Consider the following 22,500-nt stretch of genomic DNA (forward strand, 5'->3'; position numbering starts at 1 on the left):
AACCGACATGAGCTGGCAGCAACTCAACAGCCTGTTTATCTCAGCTATAGCAATAACAACGTACATCTGTGTGTGCATATTTTGTTAGCAAGACGTACAGGACCGGCGGTTACAGATGGCAGTGGAATTGGCACCACGGGGCCGACCGTCGTGACGATTCGCGATATGAAGTCACGCCCGTCCGACACGGTTTCGGTCACGGCGCGTCAAAAAGAGCTTGGGTTGTGAAGGAGAAATGAGTTTGGCGCAGACCAACCCTTAAGCTCGAGCAACGAAGGCTTAAGTCGCTGACCATGCTTTAACATACGTCACGATCACTCGTTATATTGAATCGCTCGGGATTTTTTGCGTTGTGCATTCGCCGTTGAGTGTTTCCTTCTATCGTCTTTCTTGCTAGTTCTTTGTGACAGATCGTAATCTGAAATGTTAGCTGAAGAAGCTGTCGTCGGCGGCATTTCGCCGCTCAGCGACGGCGCCTGGACACCAGGGTGGCCTGTTGAGGCATTTAGCGTTGGCGGCTCAGCTCGGCGGCGGCCGGCCGGGACGCGGACTGGCGACAGGCCTGCCGCATTATCGGGGCGCGGCGAGGAACTGCAGCTGGCGAGAGGCGGCCTGACCGCAGGCTGGGGCCGCTGGCGCCGGCCGGGCCGCCAGTCGTCCAGCGGACACGGAACGGCGCACGCGGCGTCCGTGATCCCCAGCGTCAGCCGCGCGCAGAGGCCGCCGGCCCTCACGGTGCCGACGTCGCCGTCCGCTCGTGCGGATCACGATGGCGCTCGTTGGCACACTCCTCTGCCACGTTCGATGCGTGCTGCCACCCTCGTGTAAAGTAAGTTGTGTGTTGGATGGATGGCGGAGGAAGAGAGGTCACCAACCGTGGCACAGGGGAGGGGGGGGTGGGGCGCAGGTGGCGCGAACCACAGACGTCTACCTCGCCAGATGGGCGTGACGGGTTTGATGCATAGCAGACTGCGTAACAGATGGCACAGGTTGCGATCAGGCTCTAACGGATTTATGGGGGGGGGGGGGGGGCTGCACCCGAGATGTTGTGGCCAGGAAGCTTGTGGCCACCGCCGCCCACTGATCTCTCTGGCTGCTCAGGGACACCACTGGCCACTGGAGGTTCCGGGTTGTCAGGAGGAGCCAAACCCTGGCAACCCAAAACCTGCCTGCTCAACGTCCCGAAGTGGGGGTTCAGTTAAGGCATGGGGAGGACGTCTTGGGTTTGCGCAGCCCAAGAACGGTGGTCGTCCTGAAGGGGATGACCCATTGTTTAAAACCAAAGTTTAACTTGTGACAGTGGCGTAGAAATGCAAACAGTAGCAGCAGCGTGGCGCCTGGACAGACGGCCTTCATGGCCTCAGCAGGCCCCGTCTGGCCGCTGTGGGATCCTTTCCCCGTTCAGTGAGCCCTGCCTGGCCACCATGGGTGCTCTGGCCACTTAAGAGCTCTTATAGCTGCGTAAGACCCCTTGGTTATTTACTTAAGTAATAATTCCTAGGTAAAGTCCTCCGTGCGCTCAGCGTCTCTAGCCGCTCATGGATCGTTTAAGCTGCTCAGTGCCTTTCGTGATGCTCAGGAGCCTACGGCTGAGGGCCTCTGACTGCTCTGGGACTCCAATGGCCTCTCAGGGTCCCCCGGGTCGCTAGGGAAGTATTCCTAATCATTGCCGGTCAGGACCTCTGTAGGCGTTCAGAATTATTATCGTCTTCACGGCGCTCTGGATGCCGTGGTCCCTCTAGCCGCATAGTTGTTCTGTCTATGGTCCCCATAGGCAGTATAATTTCGGTTAGGAAAGCCTGAACGGATTTTTGCTGTTGTTCAGAACGGTGCTGCTAACAGTCACCGTTTTACAGAAACACATGCCAGGCTATCGCCACTCCCCCTCCAAAAAAGAAAACAGCAACAGAACCGCGGCAGCTACTCAAGTTACGCAAAAAAAGTTACTGCGTCTTCGGCGGTGTCATAATAACGTTCGTCCCTTCGCAAGCTGCGCACCCGGCACGAGTAAAACGACATGTCTAGCTTCTGTGTAAAAAAGATGATACGATAGGCTTGAATTACCTATAGTTTAATTTTTGAGATTGATAGATACGTATATAAAGTCACTGTTCGAACGGCGACAGGCGTATGCTTAAGTGCCCTGACTGAGGTCAAGTTAATCCACTGTAAGTTTTCCCCAAATAATTTCCGAATGGCATGACGTAGTGACGCCAAAATTTGCACAGTGGACAGTGGAAAAGCCGACCTCGTGATGTAAAAATTAAGGCATGTCTTACAAGCCTCGTAGCGGCTCAAGGCCGGCCCATATCCGCCGGCAAATACAGGTCAGGGGCAGAGCAGCTTTCGAGCTGAGTGGGCAGCAGAGTTTTGGACGAACTCATGCAACTTGAGGTGGTATCTCAGAAAATTAAGGTTTTAATTTGGGCTAGGACTAATTTTATCGGCTTTGAATCAGTGACAAAAGTCAGGTCAAGGTCAAAACTAAACCGTTTTTTTACGGGAAAATCTGCTTGGGGATGAGGTAGCTTATGACGATCATGCGGAGTTTGCTGCTCACAAAGACGTTAGCAAATTTTTACGGTGACTTTGTGAAGGTTAGGATTGTTCAAGATCGTTCTGGTCACAGACCCAAAATGACCTTGAACATACCTTTACTTGGAAGAACACAACCTAGTGTAAATCTAAACGCCTGTTTGAAATTATAACACCAAAATAATTTTGATTTTTGTCAGTTTGAGGTTCTAGAGATCAGATAAGGTTTTAAGATCGAGGCCTGAAATAACCTGGATTGAAATTTTGTTTCAGTAAAATATGTGGGTTCCAGTTGGTTGCGTATGACCTTATTTGACCTAAGTTGGCCGATTGTCATGACCTAGAAACGAAAAAATCACACAAACGAATTACGTTGTCATAAATCGTCGAGGCTTCTCTACTTTGCGAATGTGTTGTCTTCAGCTTTCTTATTTCCAATAGATCACGGGGGGGGGGGGGGGGGGAATTGACGTCCCACCGAGGGTATTGTGTTCAACCAACCCCGGCTCTAGACCCGCAAAGTTTTTGAGAGGAATCTCAAGCCTTGTTGCTGACCTAGGTTGACCTTGAAATGTAACTGGCTGGACAACTGCGTGCCGTAAATGAAATGCCAGCAGCACATAATTATCGGTTGAATAAGTTGATGTGGTACACCCAACACGGTTTCTTTACTAACATATTGAAAGGACGGAGACGATTCGCGTGTCGATTGTGTGCGAATGAAGTGACGAACGCCAAGTGAACTAGTAAGACCTTGGACTTGTTGATGTGGCGTACCCAACCGTTTGTTTGCTAACAGATTGAAATGGCAGACGATTGGCGTGTCGGTTGTGTGCGAATGAAGTGACGAACGCCGAGTGAACTAGTAAGACCTTGGGCTTGACCTCAAATTAGTAGACAACCTAGGTGAAAGTTCTACAGGCTTAGTTTCATGAAGCAAATTTACGAACTCACGAATTTACGAATTTAGGCCATGTAAGAATACGAAGCGCAATGAAGCCAGTTGCACCAGGGTACATTGGTTCATAAATTCGCTCCACGCAACTAGGTCCAGGGGTCATCAGTTGTGTATTGACGCTTCCTTTTATGCATGCGTCTGTGTTCTGTTCCGAGGTAGCAGGGGCTGAGGTACCCCTTCTCAGTTTTCGGTTTGCGCGAAGCCTCGGCGGTGCCAAGATTAAAGGAGCTTCGGAGGCTAAGAACGACAAGAGACATGCCAATTGTGAATGATCCAAAACAGATAGCTGCGTAACGATTCTGGATGATGCTAGGAAGCTGTGTAAAAAATGTGGATTGGCTCGAGGAAGCCCCGCGAAATCATGTGACCAGGTTTGCTGGCGTCAGCCGGCGTGTGGCTGGTGCAGGCGGAGCAAAGGCGCGGTGCGGTGCATGATGTGTGTGGAGGTCGGGGCACATGCGAGTGATGTTTGCCGGTCGTGTGACTGATTGCAGTGGTGTGAGGAGGCCACGTGACAGATGCGAACAATACCAGGAAGCTTTAGGCAGTTGTGCAACCTACACGACTGTTGTGTGACTGACACGACGCCGTTGTGACAGCCGTATGACGGATGTGTTGTCTGTCTCGTCAGACGAGGATGCGCGCTCGATGGCGACGGAGGCGGCGGAGGCGCCCGAGCATCGCACGGTATATCTCAACAAGGAGCAGCCGGCCAACAAGTGCGTCTCCAACGCCATCACCACCGCCAAGTACAGCGTCTTCTCCTTCCTGCCCAAGTTCTTGTTTGAGCAGTTCCGCCGCTACTCAAACATATTCTTCCTGTTCATCGCGCTGCTGCAGGTCAGTTGGTTGACATGCCAAGACGCCTTCTCTCGCTGGTGGAGGTTTTGTGTGGGTTCTTGTGTTTCGTGGTGTTACCATTACATAATGCGTTTGTGCGTAGTGTTTATATATCAGCATGCAATGACACTGGTGAGGGCTCGGAATTATGCTGAACACCATCTCTGTGACACTTGGGTTTTCATTGTTATCCGCCCCTCAATAGCGGGAGGGAGAGGAGATTCCTTCCGCTTGGTTTCCCCTGCGTTGGAAACTAGGAATATGTGTGTTCCTTAAAATCGGGGACAAATATTATCTTTCGCACAATGTCTTTAGTCGTCTTTATATGTGACAGATGTCTGCGTCCTGATCCTTCGCTTGATCCCGCGGGCTAGTTGAATTTTGCTGTTCGCTGTCCAGCTTCCCTCGTACACCAGCTGCTTGAGTGTGCTCCAGGTGAAGTCGATGGTTCGGACACGGTGCATGTTTTAAGCGTTGTCTTATTCTCTTCCTAGTGCTGCTCGTAACATTATGCGGCTGGCTCAACGTGGCTCATCTTTTCTGTTCACATTTTACTGGGAGCAATGGCAAATACGTAGTTGATGCTTTGCACCAATTGGAAGAAAATTCCACGTACTTCAAACCTGTGCCGAAATTGCTTGTCTTGCTTTCTTAACATGCTGAAAATACATCATGAAACTTTGTTTTAAATTAGGGGGACGTTAGCCTGCCTGTCTTTGAATCTCCGAAATGCTGACTGCCGTAAATTTTGCGTCGTAATATAGTGTGGAACGTCACAGTACGTGACGTCGCAGTAGATGCGCTCGGCACCACCACGCAGCCGCGCCATCCGCTCCATCGTGTGACGGCGCCCGTGTTTGCACAGCTTATATAAGCGCGGGCCTCTCGTCAGCAGTGGCGTCGTTTGTCGCCGTGATGCGGCCTCATGGCGCGCCTTATTTGGGGGGTGGATTTGCTCCGTCGCCGTCGAGCGCGGCATGCTTTATTTTGCCCTGTCACGATCCGGAAGTGCGTGGTCTTCCGGTGTACGCTGCACTAGCATGCAGCTATTTGGACAGCATATTCGGCTGGCAGATGTGGAATTCCAGCAAAATGTTCAATTCCTAACCGCTGCAACATGGGCTGTTTGTTGGCGAGGTCCCGGCTGCAGCACTCTGCTCAGCTTGTGGTCAGCCACGTGGAGCGGCCCGCCTTCGTTACGGCGGCCCTTTGTCGGGCTTCGAGCGTGATCGAGCGATTTGCGACTCCTGAGGGAGGCGCGCAGGCTGATTTAGGGCTGTTTTTTGCCGGCGCCGGTGCGTCCGCCCTTCACGGCGCATAGCTCGTGGTAATGAGGGCGGCCGGGATGGAGTCGGCTGGACGCGGCGCCACCGCTGACGCCGGGCACGGCCAGGCGCCCGCCAGGCCGTCCCAGTCGGAATCAGGCCGACCGGCAACTGCCCGCCTGCTTAGGCACGGCTGAGGCGGGCTTTGCTGCGGTCTTACAGGGTTTGAGCTAAAGATATTCGCGGTTTAGATTTCCTTGACCGAAGGCATCCGCTACCGGTAAGGCTGTGCCCGTGCCCACCTGTCGTAAGAATTAAACGAAGCGCAAACAGAAGTATTTTATAGTATTTCTGCCTCCAAGCCCCAATCATCATCCTGAGTTGTCTATCCGACATTTGTCAGCTCTTACCCCAAGCAATTTTGTCAAAATATGCACCAACCCCAATCCGTTGCCAATGCTATACGGGTACCCATGGGCCGCTCGTGTCTGAACTGCGGTGAAGAGCGGCGGCGCCCGTGCAACGACCGGCAGGATGACATCACCGGGACTCCCAGAGCCGGATGTGGCGCCGTTTGAATTTATTTATAGTGGGCCCCGGCGGGGGGGGGGGGGGCGGGGGATGGCAGAAGCCTCACGCGGCCGCCACGTAGGAAACAAGGGAACTACCTGCGGTGGCCTGTACCAGTGTAGCTCTTCTCGGAAATGGACGCGGATTTCTCTCCCAAGCCGTCACCCATGAACAAATCACCAGGACTCCTTACTCCCCTCCCTCTATCCTTGCGACTCCCCCCCCCCCAAAAAAAACGTGTGGACTAGGAAGCAAAAAAGATCGAGTCGTCGCACTCCCAGCTAACCAGTGGAAGCAAAGTTACAGTAACGCACGAAGAAGAGCATGACAGCTGTAGGAAGTAGGAGGGCAGGGGTGTCAGTTGTACGCAAACTCATTGAAGAGGGCTAAAAGTAGTGGTAGCTTAAGTCAAATTTTCCCGCAAATTGCCCCCTCAGAGGCTTATTCATTGACAAAGTCATCCGCATTAGGAAATGATATCGCTCACACAGATCTGATCATGTTTTCGTCATATCTTCAAGCTCAGTTCTTGTGCTTCACCCGAGGCAGCCTACCCAGCCAAACGGTGTTTGTGGTTGGGCGACACTTCAGGAGTCGGCGCCGATGATGAAAATGATATGATGAGACGATGGCATGCGCCATGGTGATGACACATGATATACATCATGAAGTTATTTTTGTATCGATCCCGTGTCCTTTTGGCGGTCCAGCAGTCATTCGTGTTTCAAACGTCTGCTTTTTCAGCCTTTTCGAATGCCATCGTGCCGCCATTTAAAAAGCTGATTTCGAAAGCTGCATCGTACATTTGCTTCAACAGAACCCAGCAAGAAGATATGCCATACTAGAAATACGGGCTGCACTTCCACAAATGGATTGGGTTTCACTGTCTTTTTTTTTACTTTATTTGCTTTTGCGTCGAAAGTCGTACTTTCTCGTCCTGGTGTTTAGGACGTGTTTTACGGACGTTCGCTCTGCACCGTAAGATTTTGTGAAGTGTTGGTTTTGATACGCAATTCTGTTGAAGGATGGTGATGCTTTACAATTTGGCAGTACATATGATGACACACATTTAGCGCGTATTGGTCGGATATTCTTTTTTCAGAAAAATTTAAATGAATATGGTGCCCATCAAATCGTGTTAGATAGATATAGCCGAAAGAAAAGAGACGAGTCGAAATGAAACGTCGACCTTATGTCTACAGCGCAAAATATACCTAATATTCATGTCATCGCACTTTCGAATGTGATAGTGTTTTCGGGCATAGTGGTGCGGCTAGGTCCACTGAACATAACATTGCGGAAGTTGCCATGCTTTAGTCATTTTGCATCTGTTGGGACTGAAAAGGACCCTTTGCTTTTGTTTCATTAGCTATCCTCCTGCTGGACAATCTGGAAGCTTCTTTGCTTAACCGTTGTGGCTTTTGAAACTCAACGGTTGTGGCGTTAGGTGACGGCTCTTTGTCTGTCTCTTGCCTGTTGCTTGTGTTGGCTGTACTAATTATAAGGCCAGTGGGCCGAAAGCTTCGAACGATCATCTCGGCATTAGATCTCAGCCGGCCCAAACCCCTTTAATTGAAAAGGCGCACTACGCACTCGCGCAAATGTTAAAGACGTACTACCACATGTGAAGTGTGTACCGTCCGTCGTAGTCCTGACGAAGGGCACGACCATGCGGCGAGGATGTTGTTCCCAACAGCACTGTTATGTTTTCTGAAGCTGTCCCATCACGTTCACGAAGCGGTGCAACGCTTGGCGATGGGCCAGTCGCATCATGCTGGAAAGGTCGCCGGGCGGGCTGGCATTTTGCCAGGGCGCCGCCCCACACTGTCAATAAGTCCGGTAATGGGGCAAACACAGACCTTTCAGAGGCCTCTTGCCATCTCCATTGTCCTGCTGTAACGAATCGGAGCGACTTTGTCGACGACAGTTTGGTCGATTCAACTTGTGTCTTGTCTCACCCAAAATGGTCTGCTCTCCATTTTTTTCCAGTATGCATATTGGCCGCGTCATTTCGCAGTGAACGCCATGCGCGACGCTGTCAACTGGATATGGAAAAAGCTAGAGGAAGGCGAGGGTGTGTCGTTAACGACGCTGGACTTGAGTAAAGCGTTTGATAGCGTGAACCACGGCGTCGTGGACCAACTTGAGTGGCACGGCGTACAGTCAGCGTGTTTGTGGAGCCTCCTGGGCGACCATAAATAAACAGTGAGCGGCGTCTCCTACACCCCGCCCTCCCCGATCCACCGAGTACTCAAAGGATCCATCGTCGAACCAAGGCTCTTCCTCGTCCTGATCAACAACCTGTCCTCATTCCTCAGTTGGTTGGTTGAATTTTGAACCATTGCGCCACATGAATCATGTCATGGTTCCATTCCCGAAGGCAAAGTGCGCTTCGAAAAGAACCACTATGGTAAACGCTATAAGGGAGAAATCAAAGTCAGAGTATTACGTTTCGTGGAATTCACGAGATAATGGCTACATGTTTGCATATTTTTTTGTTTAAACAGTGTTTCAACCTTTCGTAGCATGCAGTACACAGACATTTGGACATAGCGGTGTGTTGCAAACATTACAGAACATGCACGTGGGAAAAACGAGGCAAATACGAAGTTGCTGTCATAGTGGTGAGCAAGGAGTGAAATCAGATTTCTCCCATAGGGCCGGCTACTTCAAATATAAATTTTGAGCTATTCAGGACTTCGAGAAAACTGGCATTACTGATCAAGTCGTATGCGCGTGATGTGACAATAAGCGAAAAGTACAAAAAGGTGGTGCACTCCCTTTAAAAGCCGTCTTGCAGGTGCGGCATCCCTTATCTCCGGGACGTTGTAAGTCGATAAATGTAGGCAAGCAAAGTGGTCCGGAGCCTATTGTGATTTTTTCAAAATGAAGATTATGTGCGATGGATGTTTTTCAATAGTTGTTTTGTGCATCCCCTGGCTGTCTTTTTGCATTGTTTTATTGTTTTGACGAACTTCGCCACTTGCGCTTTTTCCGCGACGGAAACTTTTCCTAAGCTAACTCACCTTTTCCACATCGCCTAACAATCAAGGCATTGCCTTCTTAACTTTCAACTCAGCCTTATGAAACAGGTTTTCATCTACGCAGGTGATATCAAATGTCCATCTCATGGCTGTTCTGTTTTTGTTCCGGCTTTTAGGAGTGCCTAAGAGAGGCTGCCAAGGTCAGACTGCCTAGCCTCCTGAAGCGGTTCAGTGTGTAGGTTCTACGGATATCCTTTACCTTGACACGCGCTCGGGTGGGGGTCAGATTGCCCCCCCCCCCCCACCCAAGGTGTTTCCAGAATGGTTTCCGAACGGCGCGGTGCAGCCGCGCCAAAATTTGCATAGCTGTAGACAATTGAATAGCGGATCGTTTGACATCAAAAATTTGGATATACCTCGTAAGGTTGCTGACCTATGGCAAGTCAAAGTCAGGCCATGGTTTCAGCGAAGCCAATTTCAACGGAATCGTTCAATCTCATGCGACTACGAAGTGTTAGGCAAGGCCATACATCACTGAGATGCTTTCTTAGGCAACGCAAGTATTGAATGAGCAAATTGTGTTGACGTAAGGTTAGGTATAAAGGTCAAACCAAGGTCAAAACCAGTCTGTTTTATTACTCTAGGGCTTGCCGTACGGAATAGTTTCTGGTGCTCATTTCGAATTTATCGAGCAGGAACCGCATCATATATCTTCCAAGGACTTCATAGAGGTCAGAATAGGTCATTAACCTAAAATGACCCAGGTCAACATTTTGTCTTTAGAAACATACTGCTTAGCGTAATCTTTGTCGCTTATTCAAATGCAAAACTCAGAGCAGTCTGCATGATTTTGGTCACCATGACATTCAAAAGATGAAACAAGGTTACTGACCTTAACTGAGCATATGACCTTTTGCTTAGAAACGGTTATCTAGGTTCTGGGGCACTTTGGAAACCAACTTGCAATTTGACCTTGTTTGACGTTATTTGACCCGAAGGTCATGACCGAGACACTTAAAACCGTGACCTAAGTGAGTTCACGTACAGGTTAACACACTCTAAATTTGGTGTCTGTAGCCCTCTTAGTTCCCGAGATCTCAGGGGGGTCAAATTGACTCTCCCCACCCGAGCGAAGGGTATCTAGCCGGCCACCCGGGCGCGTGTTAAAGTAAAATCGAATTTGCCAATTTAAGCTCGATAGATTCTCCTACTCTGGGCTAACTTCCTATTTCCTTTCACTCGGATTACCTTTTAATGGTTCGCCGGAGTTTATTCCGGATCATTTTGTGTTTGGTGGACAGAGGATTGGCTGAATCAGAATGAGTTACGATGTCTGAACTTGTGCGTTTCATGCGACGCTCAGTTTCTCCCTTGTTTATGTTATCCCACGTTTCCAGAGCGGTGAACGCTGCTGATGTTATCCTACTTTTCCAGAGCGACGAAAGCCGAGTGAGACTGAGAAACTGACTGAGAAAGCCACCCCTTACCCACTACCCGAAAGCTCTATTGAAAACCCCCGGGCCCGATGCAAGGAATTGAAGTACGCGTAACAGCGGCAGACTTCCCTGCCGCAACGTTCATCCACCGCTTGCTCCTTGTTTCAGCAAATACCGGATGTGTCTCCTACCGGCAAGTACACCACGCTGACGCCACTGGTGTGCATCCTGACCATATCGGCCGTCAAGGAGTTCATAGAGGACTGGGTGAGTCACGGTCGGTCATCGCGGCTGGGGGCTGCGACTGCCCGGCGGCCGGGGCCCGGCGGCGGTGGCCGGGCGCCTGCCGGGCGCCAGCCGGGAGGCACGTGACACGCCGCCTGCAACGAACTGACTCATCGGCTCAGCGTACAGGTCGCTGGCGGTGGTGTCCGCATGTGGAGCGCGCGGCGGGCTGGTGAGCCGGTCGGTGGTCGGTGCAGGCGCATATGCCATGGAGCCGTGTGCATGCGCTTGCGACAAAGGCTGCGATTGTGGTGTCGGAGATTGACGGGGGTATTTTCCCGATGACCTCACTTGGATGTGGCGCATGGGCGCGGGACCGGCGGGGGTATTCCCGGACACATACATCGCGCTTTCGGCAGTGAGGCCGCACACAGCGCTGCAGGCCGGCCGTGAGGCCTAGGAGCGGGGCCGGTTGGACACTCCATTTGTGCATTGCTTCACGCCACCGGCATCACGCGACACATGAGTGTTTGTGTGCCAGCGGAGCATGCAACGAGAGCAGTCTGCTGCGTTCGAAGTGGTCACCGTTTGTTTAAGTTGCGCTGGTAACGGCGGCGCTCCGCTGCGCAATGGCTGACCGGGGGGAGGGAGAGGGGGGGGGGGGGGGGGAGCGGAGCCAGAGAGCGAAGGGCAGCATGACGCTGGAACAGGACGCGTCGCCGGAACAGCCGGCCCCGCTCGTCTGCGGTGCCTCAGAGCCGACCTGACGGGCAGAGACAGTGTGTGGTCGGCGAGCGGCCGTTCGGACTGAGACACGGGCTTCGTCGCTCATCCACGGGCGAGATCGCACAGCGTAGCAATATTGGGCGTGTGCCGCGGTCGGCACGACCCCGAAGCTGCCCTTATTTCCGGTGGAACGTCGGCCTGTCCGTGACAGCGATCGTTTGGCTGGGTTATGTCATGTCAGCTCAGACGGTCGTCAGGGAAATCAGTTCCCTGCCGTCTTGCTCGTATTAACGAGCAGAGCTGCGTGTGCGAATGTGCCGTAGAGGAGTGGTGCATCGCTAGATGTGCTTCATCCACCTTTACCCATTGGCCTTCTGCCTTGTTCCCCGCTGTGCTGACTCGGTCAGCCCGTACAGCCGGTTGGCGCTGAGCGTGGCACCTGCACCACGGTGTTGGTGTACGTGCGCGCCAAAGCTACGTCATAATTATTCATTTGTATATGCATTTGAGGGGCATGGGTAGCAAGTATTTTGGACGTGTTGCCAAACCACCGCATTTCGGACCCATCCAACAAATGACAGCAATAAACCAGTGACCAACAAGCGACCAAGCATGTGTTTATGTGCAGACATGAGGGGGCGGTCCCTCGTTGACAGACCCCCATCCATGTGCCACACATGTGGCATGGGTAGTATACTTCATTTACCGCAATAGCAGCACTGTGACCAACATCAATTTCTATTAGTCACTTAGCCGCCTGTTTTCACCGCCTGAACAGGCACCTGAGGCCTGCTGACGCCCCACTAGGCACCTTAGCTCTGCGGACGCCCACTTCCTAAATGGGACTAGCCCTGCCCTTCTGATGGCAGGGCAAAGGGCTATCCCTTTTGCTCCGCATGCGCTCAATTATCAACCTGTTTTAACAATTTTGTGGGATTCCGTTTTGCGTCCTCGGGATACGTTCCTGAATCTTAAATATTGAAATGTCGTCATTTTCGATCAATTTCGAAATCATTATCGATTCGCGTTGGTCGCGTCGAAAAGGTTTGGTAAATGTGACAACCACCCGATCATCTGATCAACAAGCAACTGATCAAAATACCCTATATTTTCTTTGGTTTCTTTGGCCTCTGCTGTCCTTCCCCCCGACTAGAAGTTTTTGAGGTTTTAAATTTTATCTGCACTTCGTCGAGAGAGATCAAATGCTCTCGGGGTGTTCAAAATGGGCCGGGCAGTTCCCCGAGATCTCACTGACCGCGGGATCTGACAGACCGCGGGATCCACACCCACTATGCCGGAGTAGGATTTCCCGGAGGCCGCCCGGCATAGAGTTAAACTACGGAACTTTTCGTCAGGCACCACCTACTGGCGATGTAACCGGAGCTCCGTGTGCGGTCAATTGCCGACGGCGGACAGCCGGTCCACGGTCAGGGACCGACGGCGGGCAGCCAGTCCACGGTCAGGGACCGACGGCGGACAGCCGGTTCACGGTCAGGGGCTGACGGCGGACAGCCGGTCTACAGTCAGGGGCCGACGGCGGGCAGCCGGTCCACGGTCAGGGGCTGGCGGCGGACAGCCGGTCCACGGTCAGGGGCCGACGGCGAGCAGCCGGTCTACGGTCAGGGGCCGACGGCGGGCAGCCAGTCCGTGTTCGGGGACCGACGACGGGCAGCCGGTCCACGGTCAGGGGTCGACGATGGACAGCCAGTCTACGGTCAGGGGCCGACGACGGGCAGCCGGTTCACGGTCAGGGGCCGATGGCGGACAGCCGGCCCGTTGTCAGGGGCCGACAGCGGGCAACCGGTTCACGGCCAGGGGCCGGTGGCCGACAGCCGGGGCAGGTGCGCTGCTGCCGACCAATCCCATCAGTGCCGCTCGCCCCCCGCGAATCGGTGCTCGCCTGACGCCCGGCGACCATCAAAACCTGCCGGCGCGTTGTCACCGGCGGTCACGGCCGGGGCCGGCTGCTGGCGGCGATGGGGCGGACCGGCGCCGAGCCGCCGGCAGCGACGGCGGCCAGCCGGCCCCGCCCGTGATGTGTCAGCCGCCGCCAAGGCCGGGCGGTCCGACCGCGCCCTGGTTATTTATCGTGCTGCGCCTCGCCGTGCGACACACGGCGGCCCCGACCACCGCGCGTCGCACGGCGTGGTCGTATCAGTAGGTCAGACGCCTGCTCTGTGTCACCGGCCGCCAGGCGCGCCGCTTCCCAACGCTTTGCCGAATAGTCACGCTTCTAAAGCCGCACCTGGTGCAGCCGGATGCACTGCAACCGAATGTAATAACCATGTGTTTTGAATCCGCTTCAGAGACGAGCTGGCGGTGACGGTTCAAGTTTTCTATGTTAATAGCTCATGCATAGAATGGTGACCGAGGTCCAAACACGCGAAGCTAGCGTAAAAGATGAGTATATCCGGAAACAGTGACTCATTACTATAACGCCAGTGCCAACCCGGGGTGCTGTCTCTTTGCAACCCGATAACGCTATTCTAAGCATAGCGTGTCGGGTAGTTTTCATTCTTCCGTGAAGCGTCATGGGTTGATCTGCGAGGTCGGCGGCCATCAGCTCAGCATCTGGCCGTAGGCTCGGCATGAATGGTGGCAATGGGAATAAAGTGCAGGCAGAGGGGAGGTGATTTTTGACGATTAACGGTGATCCGCGTTTTTATTAGAAGCAAGAGGATCTTGCTCACCAACAGCGAGAGAGATGGCGAAGAAGGGTGCGGGGGAGCAGTTCGCATATGATTGGGGGTGAATAGTTGTTACTTGTAATGAAGAGTAAGTCATTAAGAATAATGCTAAAAATATATATAAATTCGGTTGAATACATTTAATATAGGTCTATAAGTACGAGTAATTCAACAACCTTGGCTTTGTTATCCTGACTCGTCCCATGAGTGATCTGTTGCTTCCACTGCTTACTGTCGTATCAGGAGGTTTGTTGCTTCCACTGCTTACTGTCGTGTCCGGAGGTTTGTTGCATCCACTGCTTACTGTCGTGTCAGGATATTTTTTGCTTCCACTGCTGGCTGTCGTGTCAGATGGCGTCGGTGTATCCACGTTGAGGTGCGCTTGCGTGAAGATTGATCGTGTGAGGCACTCCGTTTTCGGTCGCGACCTTCGCCATAGAAAGCGCATTCTTTCCCATCAAGGTCAAGATGTCTCACCCCTACTTTGTCGTAAAACCGTGTGATCTACCTTCCAACGTGCAATCAGGCTGTGGAAAGTAATGAAATTGAAACTAGAGGAGATGGAAGGACAACATATTGACGAAGAGCATGCCTGCAATCGAAAGCTGTCTCGGTATTTTAGGTGGAAGATCATCGAAACTTGTGCTAATGCGTCATTGCATAAAAGAAACAAACTGTTAGAAAGGCTGAGCTCATCTCTGACAGTTGGCTCAAACTTCGGGCCGCCACGTGTAAATCGTTACATGCCCCCTGTTGAGAGTATTGTTTTGGGTCAATCTGTGGGTCACCCAGCATTTTCGTGGAAACAATAGCAGACTTTCCGACGTTATAGCTGGTATGTTGGCATATGCGACCCGGGCCACTCCATTACTTCGAAATCAAGACTGAAAGAAAACCGGTTCTCAAATTAAGTTATCATGTGAGCTTAGATAACAAACTTTCATTTTCATGTTCTTCTAGGCACCGAAGTCACCTGTTTTCACACCTCAGTGTATTGCAACGCCACTGATGTCGGCATATGATTGAAGGGAGTATTAAAACATTTTCATGTCCTTTTGACTGAAATGAACATCATGAAGATAATTCGGTATAGTTAACAGCTCTGTCCTTCGTAAGACCTACACCGTTCTAGTTTCTAAGCTTCGCGCCTGCGCAGATGTGAAGACTTCGTGCAGAATTTCAAGGTCACCCAGGCATCCATGACACCATAATAACGTCATTCAAACCCTGTCATTCCATTGGCCATGTGGCGATCAAGGCCAATAAAAATAGAGATGTCGAGTCGTTCATAACTGTCGTTTGTGAGCACGATTTCCAGATATAATGGCCGTCGATTAGCTCTCAATCAGTGTCGTGCAAGGTACGGCGACGCAGTCAAACAATGACGTATTGAGGAGCATATCTACTAAACAGAAAAATTATGCTCTCTAGAGTGGTCTTTTTCACATAACATTATGTCAATAGTTATAAGTGAGCTTATTTCGTGATAACTGGTGCTCGTTTCAATATCTTCAAACGCGGGACATCCCCGTTAAATAGCGATTGCGAATGTTCAGGTGGGCACCAGAGGTGTGGTGACCGGAGCCAAATCAGAAGCGAGGAGCGTTCCGACGCTGTGCTGGCATGTTTTGCACGCGGAGCTCATGAGATTGAAACAGATCCCGACCAACAGCGGACGCTAGCGGGCGATGACATCCAACACCATCTGAACCAGGAAAGCTAGAAGCAAGCAGATTATAGAGGTCTAGAGACACCGAAAAATTTAGCAATGAAAGTATCCATCTTTTTTGTAAAACGCTACATTTTTCCGAAACTTTCCACAGACCTTTATAGAACGTGTCCGTCGCACCATCACCGATCATCAGCCGTCACCACGGGATGGCGTCTTGTACAGATAGTGGCCCAGGCATGAAACTGATCATAAGTTAATGTTGATCATGTAGTACTCAGTCAGTAGCAATATATTATCACTAGCATGAAGCTATTTGCCTTCAAGACCGTCAAGCAATTAAGTTCCGGGTTCAAATGTGACCCAACGAAGCGATGTCTGCAGGTTGTTTCGGTAGAGGCAGGGACACCTGTCCAAGAGTACGCTGCCCAGCATGACACGTCGGATGACTGATGGTGTGTGGACGGTGAGATACAGTGCACGCAGAGCGCCGCCAGATGCCACGTGAAGGCATTGGCAGCCCCAAATGTGCGGTTTGAGTTGTACTAACGCCGCGCGTCCTCCGCAGAAGCGGCACCGCGCCGACGACGAGGTCAACAACCGCCAGGTGGAGGTGCTGGACGAACACAACTGGCGCTGGAAGCGCTGGGCCGAGGTGGGCGTCGGCGACTTCTGCAAAATCCGCAGCGACCACTACTTTCCAGCCGACCTGATGCTGCTCTCCTCCAGGTTAGTGCATCTGGACCGGCGGCGTACCGGTCGGGAGTGGCTCCAGTCCAGCACATGCACTCTTGTCGACGATCTGTCGGGAAACTAGAAGGCTCTGTTGGAAGTGAAAGACAGTGGGATCCGGTACCGGAGACGATGCGTCAGTGTTTAAATGTCTTGATCAATGCCGCCATCGTTTTTGTTAGTTCTGCAATAATTTTATGGAAACAGTTTGCCTCCTTCTAAAAGCTGGCATGACTATCCTGTGTAATTTACACGTGTTTTTCGGGATTGGAAGGTAGACGTTCAATCCGTAATGGGTCAAATGCTCGGAGTGTGGGCTACACCACTGGCGTCGGGGAGGTGGCGTGTCCAGCCTCCGGTCCGGTCGGGACGTGCGTGGTGTGCTCAGCGGTCGTATGCGCCGCGCCCACAGTCCGGCCGTCAGGGGTGTAGGCTCTCCCCTCGGGCCTGCCGCGTTGACCCGGCACGCGCGTCCCCAGTGAGCCGCAGGGCTTGTGCTACATCGAGACGGCCAACCTGGACGGGGAGACGAACCTCAAGATCCGCCAGAGCCTGCCGGCGACGGCGCGGCTGCTGGACACGCGCGACCTGGACCAGCTGAGCGCCCGCGTCGACTGCGAGCCGCCCAGCCGGGTCCTATACGAGTTTGTCGGCACGCTGAAGGAGACCGGCAAATCGTGAGCGCCAGCGATCGGGAACGGCCGCTGTTGGGGAAGCCCTACCGGCTGTGTGTGGTGTGGTGTCGGGCTTACTGGGGATCATCCGTTGTCACGCCTACTCTTCGCACGTCACCCTTGTCTAGCCGCCACCGTTAGCAGCATGTTGTGAGAAATCAGTTGTTTTTTTGCGGCACGTTGTAGATGATTGATTGAATCATGAATCATCATCATTGCGGCGACTGCTAGTTTGTGGGTTATTTTGTTCGCCCGGGGACGAGACCAGGACTTGGGTCACGCCCACCGCCCCAGCATTGGTGGCCGACCGGTCGAGACTGTGGGCCCCACGCGGAGGGTTGGGCGTAGAGTCCAGGCTGTGCCATGACCCCTGGGTGCTAGCATTACCGCTGTAGTCTGACTCATGTCATGAGAGGGGCTCGCGGTTACGTGCGTCCCCCCCCCCCCCTTCACCCCCACAACAGACTTGCGTCATCCGACTCCGTCGTTTTGTCTCATCCGGCAGAGAGGTGGCGCTGGGCCCGAACCAGCTGCTGCTGCGCGGCGCCAAGCTAAAGAACACCACATGGGTGTTCGGCGCTGTCGTCTACACCGGCCACGAGACCAAGTTGATGAAGAACTCGTCGCCGGCGCCGCTGAAGCGCTCGACGGTGGACCAGCGCACCAACACGCAGATCCTGTTCCTGTTCGGCCTGCTGGTGGTCCTGTGCGTTATAAGCGCGGTGGCCAGCGAGTTCTGGACGGTGCGACACCAGGCTACCGACTGGTACCTCGGCCTTGACGGTCAGTGGCCGCTCCCCTCCGCCCACCGACCAGCTGTCGCCCACACAACATTCTGTACACTATTGGTAGGCATGCAGGGGATAATAGGTCAGAAGCGACAGTCACGAGATTGTGCGAACTGCAAGAAGTCGCTGGAGCTGGCCGGGCTGCAGAGCTGGTCATGTGTGGACAGGTCATGTGTTGGTGATCCGCAGGGTGTGTGTGGATTGTGATGAGGACCACATTGTCTGGCGAGCTTTGGAATCGCTGGGTCCAGCTGTGTTCCGGAAGTGCTGGACCAGCTTGTAGATGGCAATCCGTGGGACTCGTCAGCAGGCCGGTGCATAGTGTCGGGCTACGCTGCTTTGTGTTGTTCAGGGAGCCGGGCCGATCCGTGCCGGACCGTCAAACAAATGCCGAGTCCTGCGGGCTTGTTGGGACTCGGGCTCGATGCATGTCTTAGTTTCATATCGGCCGTTTTCGCGGAGGGTTACGGTGGCAACGTCTTAAACCGTTCTGAAATCCTCAGATTACTCCCAACGAGTACTTTTGGTTGGAAGCTGTTTCAAGTAAGCTGTTACATTGCCAAACCTTGGGTAACCTTGCACAAGAAGGAATGGACAGATAAGTCAGTAGTAATGGACTTATTTCTCGTAGAGTAACCAGGAGAATTTATAGGTAGATAGATTGATGTTTCTGCTACATGCCTTTATCGAAACGAACATCAGGAGTGATATTCTATTCTTCTGATACTGATATTTGTTTCGATAAAGACATCACCGAAATATCAATCCATCTAGCTGTACATTCTCATGGTTATTCCACAGAGAATAAGGGTATTAGTACTGCCCTATTTATATGCGTAATGCTCCTCGCAAACGCACTTTACGATTTACGTAAAGGAGCAAGCTGTACTTGAAGCATAACATATGCACATTCAACTTAAAACATGTCTCGGAAAATCGTATGGGATGGGTATATGAGGATGACCGTTGTTTATCAAGACAAGGTGTGCCGTGCTGTTTCAGAGATGTCGACTGTCAATTTCGGATACAACCTCCTGACGTTTATAATCCTGTACAACAACCTGATTCCGATATCGTTGCAAGTCACCGTTGAGATTGCTAGGTTTATCCAGGTAAGGCGTCCGTTTGTGAGGAAAGGCTTGAATTTTTGCATGGTATTTGGTGGGAACTCTTCGCTTTTTGAGCTTAGATGAGACAACTGCTAGTAGCTTCTGCAATACTTATATTAGTCGTAAGATAACCAGAGGCGTGGAGATATAGATGGATTCATCTTTCTTCTGCATGCTTTTATAAAAACGAAGATCAGTGGCAATTTCAAAATTGCCTGCCGATCCTACTCGATTCTCCGTTTTTTTTCTTCTTTGAATCATAAAGCCACAGTTTTAACAGGTAGCCAACATTTGGGAAAGGCCAGGCATCACGCATCACGTACCAGTCACACATACAAGCGATTTCAAGTAAACAGGCATCACGCATCACTGCATGCAAACGATTTTAATTACCGGACAGCCTGCATCACGCGTCAGGCATCGCCCATGCATGTGAACGATCTTAAGCTAGCACGTATCGCACATTAAAGCACTAATCACGTTCGCATAATCGGTCATGATGAGCCCTGTGTGTTAATATCTGGCCTCCGACTTGGTATAAGAGTAGATTTAGTTGTTTTCCTGGCTGGATGGTCTTGTGCTCTGTATATGGCTTCGAACTCTAAAAGGAAAAAAGGTCCGCACCTCCCTGGATTTCAGCCTGAGCGCGTTTTGTTCAAAAGTGGTCGCGGAGAGGGATTTTCTCTTTTGTGTATGGCGCCGCGCATGTGTTCATTATATATCGAACGAATTGGCCGCGTTGACTCCCAACGCAGACCATGTCCCTCCCATGACTTCCACACAGTTTACGCTTCTTCTCTTGGATCACGTTTTTACGTGCAAACCCCTTGAAACCCAGACTTGCATAAATGGCATATATTGCCCTCCCCCCCCCCCCTTCCCCCCGGCACTTAAGCTTCAAGGTAGAATATTTCACCAGATGATTTTTTAGCTTATTGCTCTTCCAAGCTATGCGCACGTGCAGTTTTGATGTTCTAACGACATGTTTCATTTTTCAAAGCAAGTGCTCATCTGTGTGAGGTAGTGCTAAGAATTCGTCGTCCGACAGGGCATGTTTCCGTTTCCTGCCGGCCTTTCCCCACGTGCTCTAATTTTGATGGTTCTCTATCTTGTTATAATCTCAATGAAATACAGATGTTATTTTTATTGATATAAGATAAATAAACTGTTTAATGGTTTTAGCTCTTGTAACATTTTCAAGTCACCGAAGATATCCATTGTCCAACAGCAAAGTTCATAATTTGTTTATGCTCCTACTTTTTCACTACTCGATCATTTGTTTAGAACCCTATGGAACATGCTAGATTACATATATTGTGCCTAGTGGAAGTTAGATGCGCAGATTTGCGGTGCAGAATTATACCAGAGTTGGTGGGCTTAACAAGGAGCTCCGTTTCTAACGTTGTGCGGCTGTTCGTTCTTTCTGCTGTCACTGGTGTATCCCGGTATGGGACCTCCACTTCTCCTGTATGCCCCATCACGAAGGCTAAATTGGGATGCTGATTTTTCATGAACCCTAAAAAATTATTGAAAGACACGGTGTCTGTGCGTCCACACTGCGGCATAATCATCGATGTATCTGGCTGAGAAAGTTGGGTTTAATGGGCTGGCGGCCAGGATTTTCGTTTCAAATTGGTCTTAAAATGTTATCGCTGAAGGCCGAGAGCGTGGGCTCCCCATTACTACGCCCGATTTAGGAAGAATAATATTGTAAGAAGCAAAAGAACCACGCAACGCTGGAAACGGAACTCTTTATCGAGCCCTCCGATCCCGGCATGATTCTGCGCTGTGAATCTGTGTATGCAACTTTCACCAAGGACAGTGTGATTCGTAACATTTTCCATAGGGTCACAAATAATTTAATGAACAAGAAAGAAAGAGCATTAACGACGTATAGACTGCTGTTGGGCAGTGCATATTCTCCACTTCTAGGTAGAATGTTGAAAGAAGTGAAATAATAATTAGAGCACGTATGGGGGGGGGGGGGGGGAGGATGGGTGGTAGGAAACGGTAACATGCCCTTTCGGACGACGGATTCTGGACTCTACCTTGGAAATTCAAACACATCGTTGAAAATCAAACCTGCTCGTGCGAATAGCTTGGAAGAACAATAAGCTAAAAACAGTTTGGTGAAATGTTCTATCTTGAAGCTGAAGTGCCCCGGGGGCGGGGGAGGGGGGGGGGGGGCAGTAGATGTCATTTATGCTAGTGTGAGTCTCAAGAGGTTTGCACGAAAAAACCTGGTTTGCGAAATTGAGTGTAAACTGTATGAAAGTCATGGGAGGGACATAGTCTGCGATGAGTCCACGCCCCCAGTTCGGAAGACAGGGAATAATAGCCCTCTCGCCGATCACTTTTTAATAAAACACGCTCGGGCTGAAATCCAGGAAAGTACGGCCTCTATTCATTTTCGAGCTCAGAGCCATCTACAGAGCACAAGACCATCCAGCCAGGAAAACAACTGAATCTGTTATAAGAAGTCGGAGACCAGACCATAATGCACAGAGCTCATCAAGGCCGATTATGCGAACGTGATTAGTGCCTTGATGTGTGATGCGTGTTAGCGTAAGATCGCTTACATGCATGGGTGACTGACATGTACGCCTGACGTATTATGCGCGCTGCCTGATAATTGAAATCGTTTGCAAGTATAAGTGATGCGTGATACCTGTTTAGTTGAAATCGCTTGTATGTATGACTGGTGCGCGATGCGTTTACCTGTTAACTGGAATTTGTTTGCGCGTAAACGTATTTTTAACGTATTTAATTCTTAGGTATGCACTGTGTCTTATTAATCGCTGACAACTGCTCCTCGTTTAATCCTCTGAATGTTGGTGACCTGTAAAAGCTGCGGGTCGGTGCTTGGATTTGTAGGGAATTTTGGATTTGCCACTGGCATTCGTTTTGATAAAGGCGTGCAGCTGAAATATCAATCCATCCATCTCTCCATTCACCTGGTTGTTCTAGGAGGAATAAGGCTTTTGGTATTGTCTTATTTGTGTGCATAATATTCCTCGGAAATGCGCTTGACAACCTAGCTTCTTTGGTCCTTTGGATGCCCTGCCTTCGTCGACGGCCATTTTCCACATGGTGTTGTGCTTGCATGAATCCCACACGTCTGGTGATGTGCCGCGCTCTGCACTAGTCCTTCATTGTCTCACTGGTGGCCGGGTAGACTGTTCAAACACACACTGAACTAATAAGCGGCCATTGGCTTGTGGCGGTCCTGGTCGCCACCGGGAGGCGGCCGTTGCTATCGACAAGAAGGTATGATGGAGAATCCGCAGAGCTATTGGGATAAC

The 22,500-nt window shown here is 51.3% G+C and overlaps 1 protein-coding gene across 3 annotated transcripts in view; it reads left to right on the forward strand.

Moving 5' to 3' along the window:
- Positions 1 to 4,123: 4,123 nt before the first annotated feature.
- LOC119091238 (putative phospholipid-transporting ATPase IA) overlaps positions 4,124 to 22,500 on the forward strand; it is a 35,926-nt gene continuing 17,549 nt past the window's right edge. For all 3 annotated transcript variants that reach the window (XR_005093385.1, XM_037213898.1, XM_037213899.1), the window contains exons 1-6: positions 4,124 to 4,333; positions 10,757 to 10,855; positions 16,464 to 16,624; positions 17,107 to 17,304; positions 17,807 to 18,084; positions 19,092 to 19,201. Coding sequence is in view for 2 of the 3 variants with exons in the window: in XM_037213898.1 (XP_037069793.1) it covers positions 4,142 to 4,333; positions 10,757 to 10,855; positions 16,464 to 16,624; positions 17,107 to 17,304; positions 17,807 to 18,084; positions 19,092 to 19,201 (1,038 nt within the window). In the remaining variant the exon portion in view is untranslated. The remainder of the gene's footprint in view (positions 4,334 to 10,756; positions 10,856 to 16,463; positions 16,625 to 17,106; positions 17,305 to 17,806; positions 18,085 to 19,091; positions 19,202 to 22,500) is intronic.

Source organism: Pollicipes pollicipes, unplaced genomic scaffold (assembly GCF_011947565.3).
Source record: "Pollicipes pollicipes isolate AB1234 unplaced genomic scaffold, Ppol_2.1 Scaffold_3447;HRSCAF=4054_pilon_pilon_pilon, whole genome shotgun sequence".
NCBI classification, from domain to species: domain Eukaryota; kingdom Metazoa; phylum Arthropoda; class Thecostraca; order Pollicipedomorpha; family Pollicipedidae; genus Pollicipes; species Pollicipes pollicipes.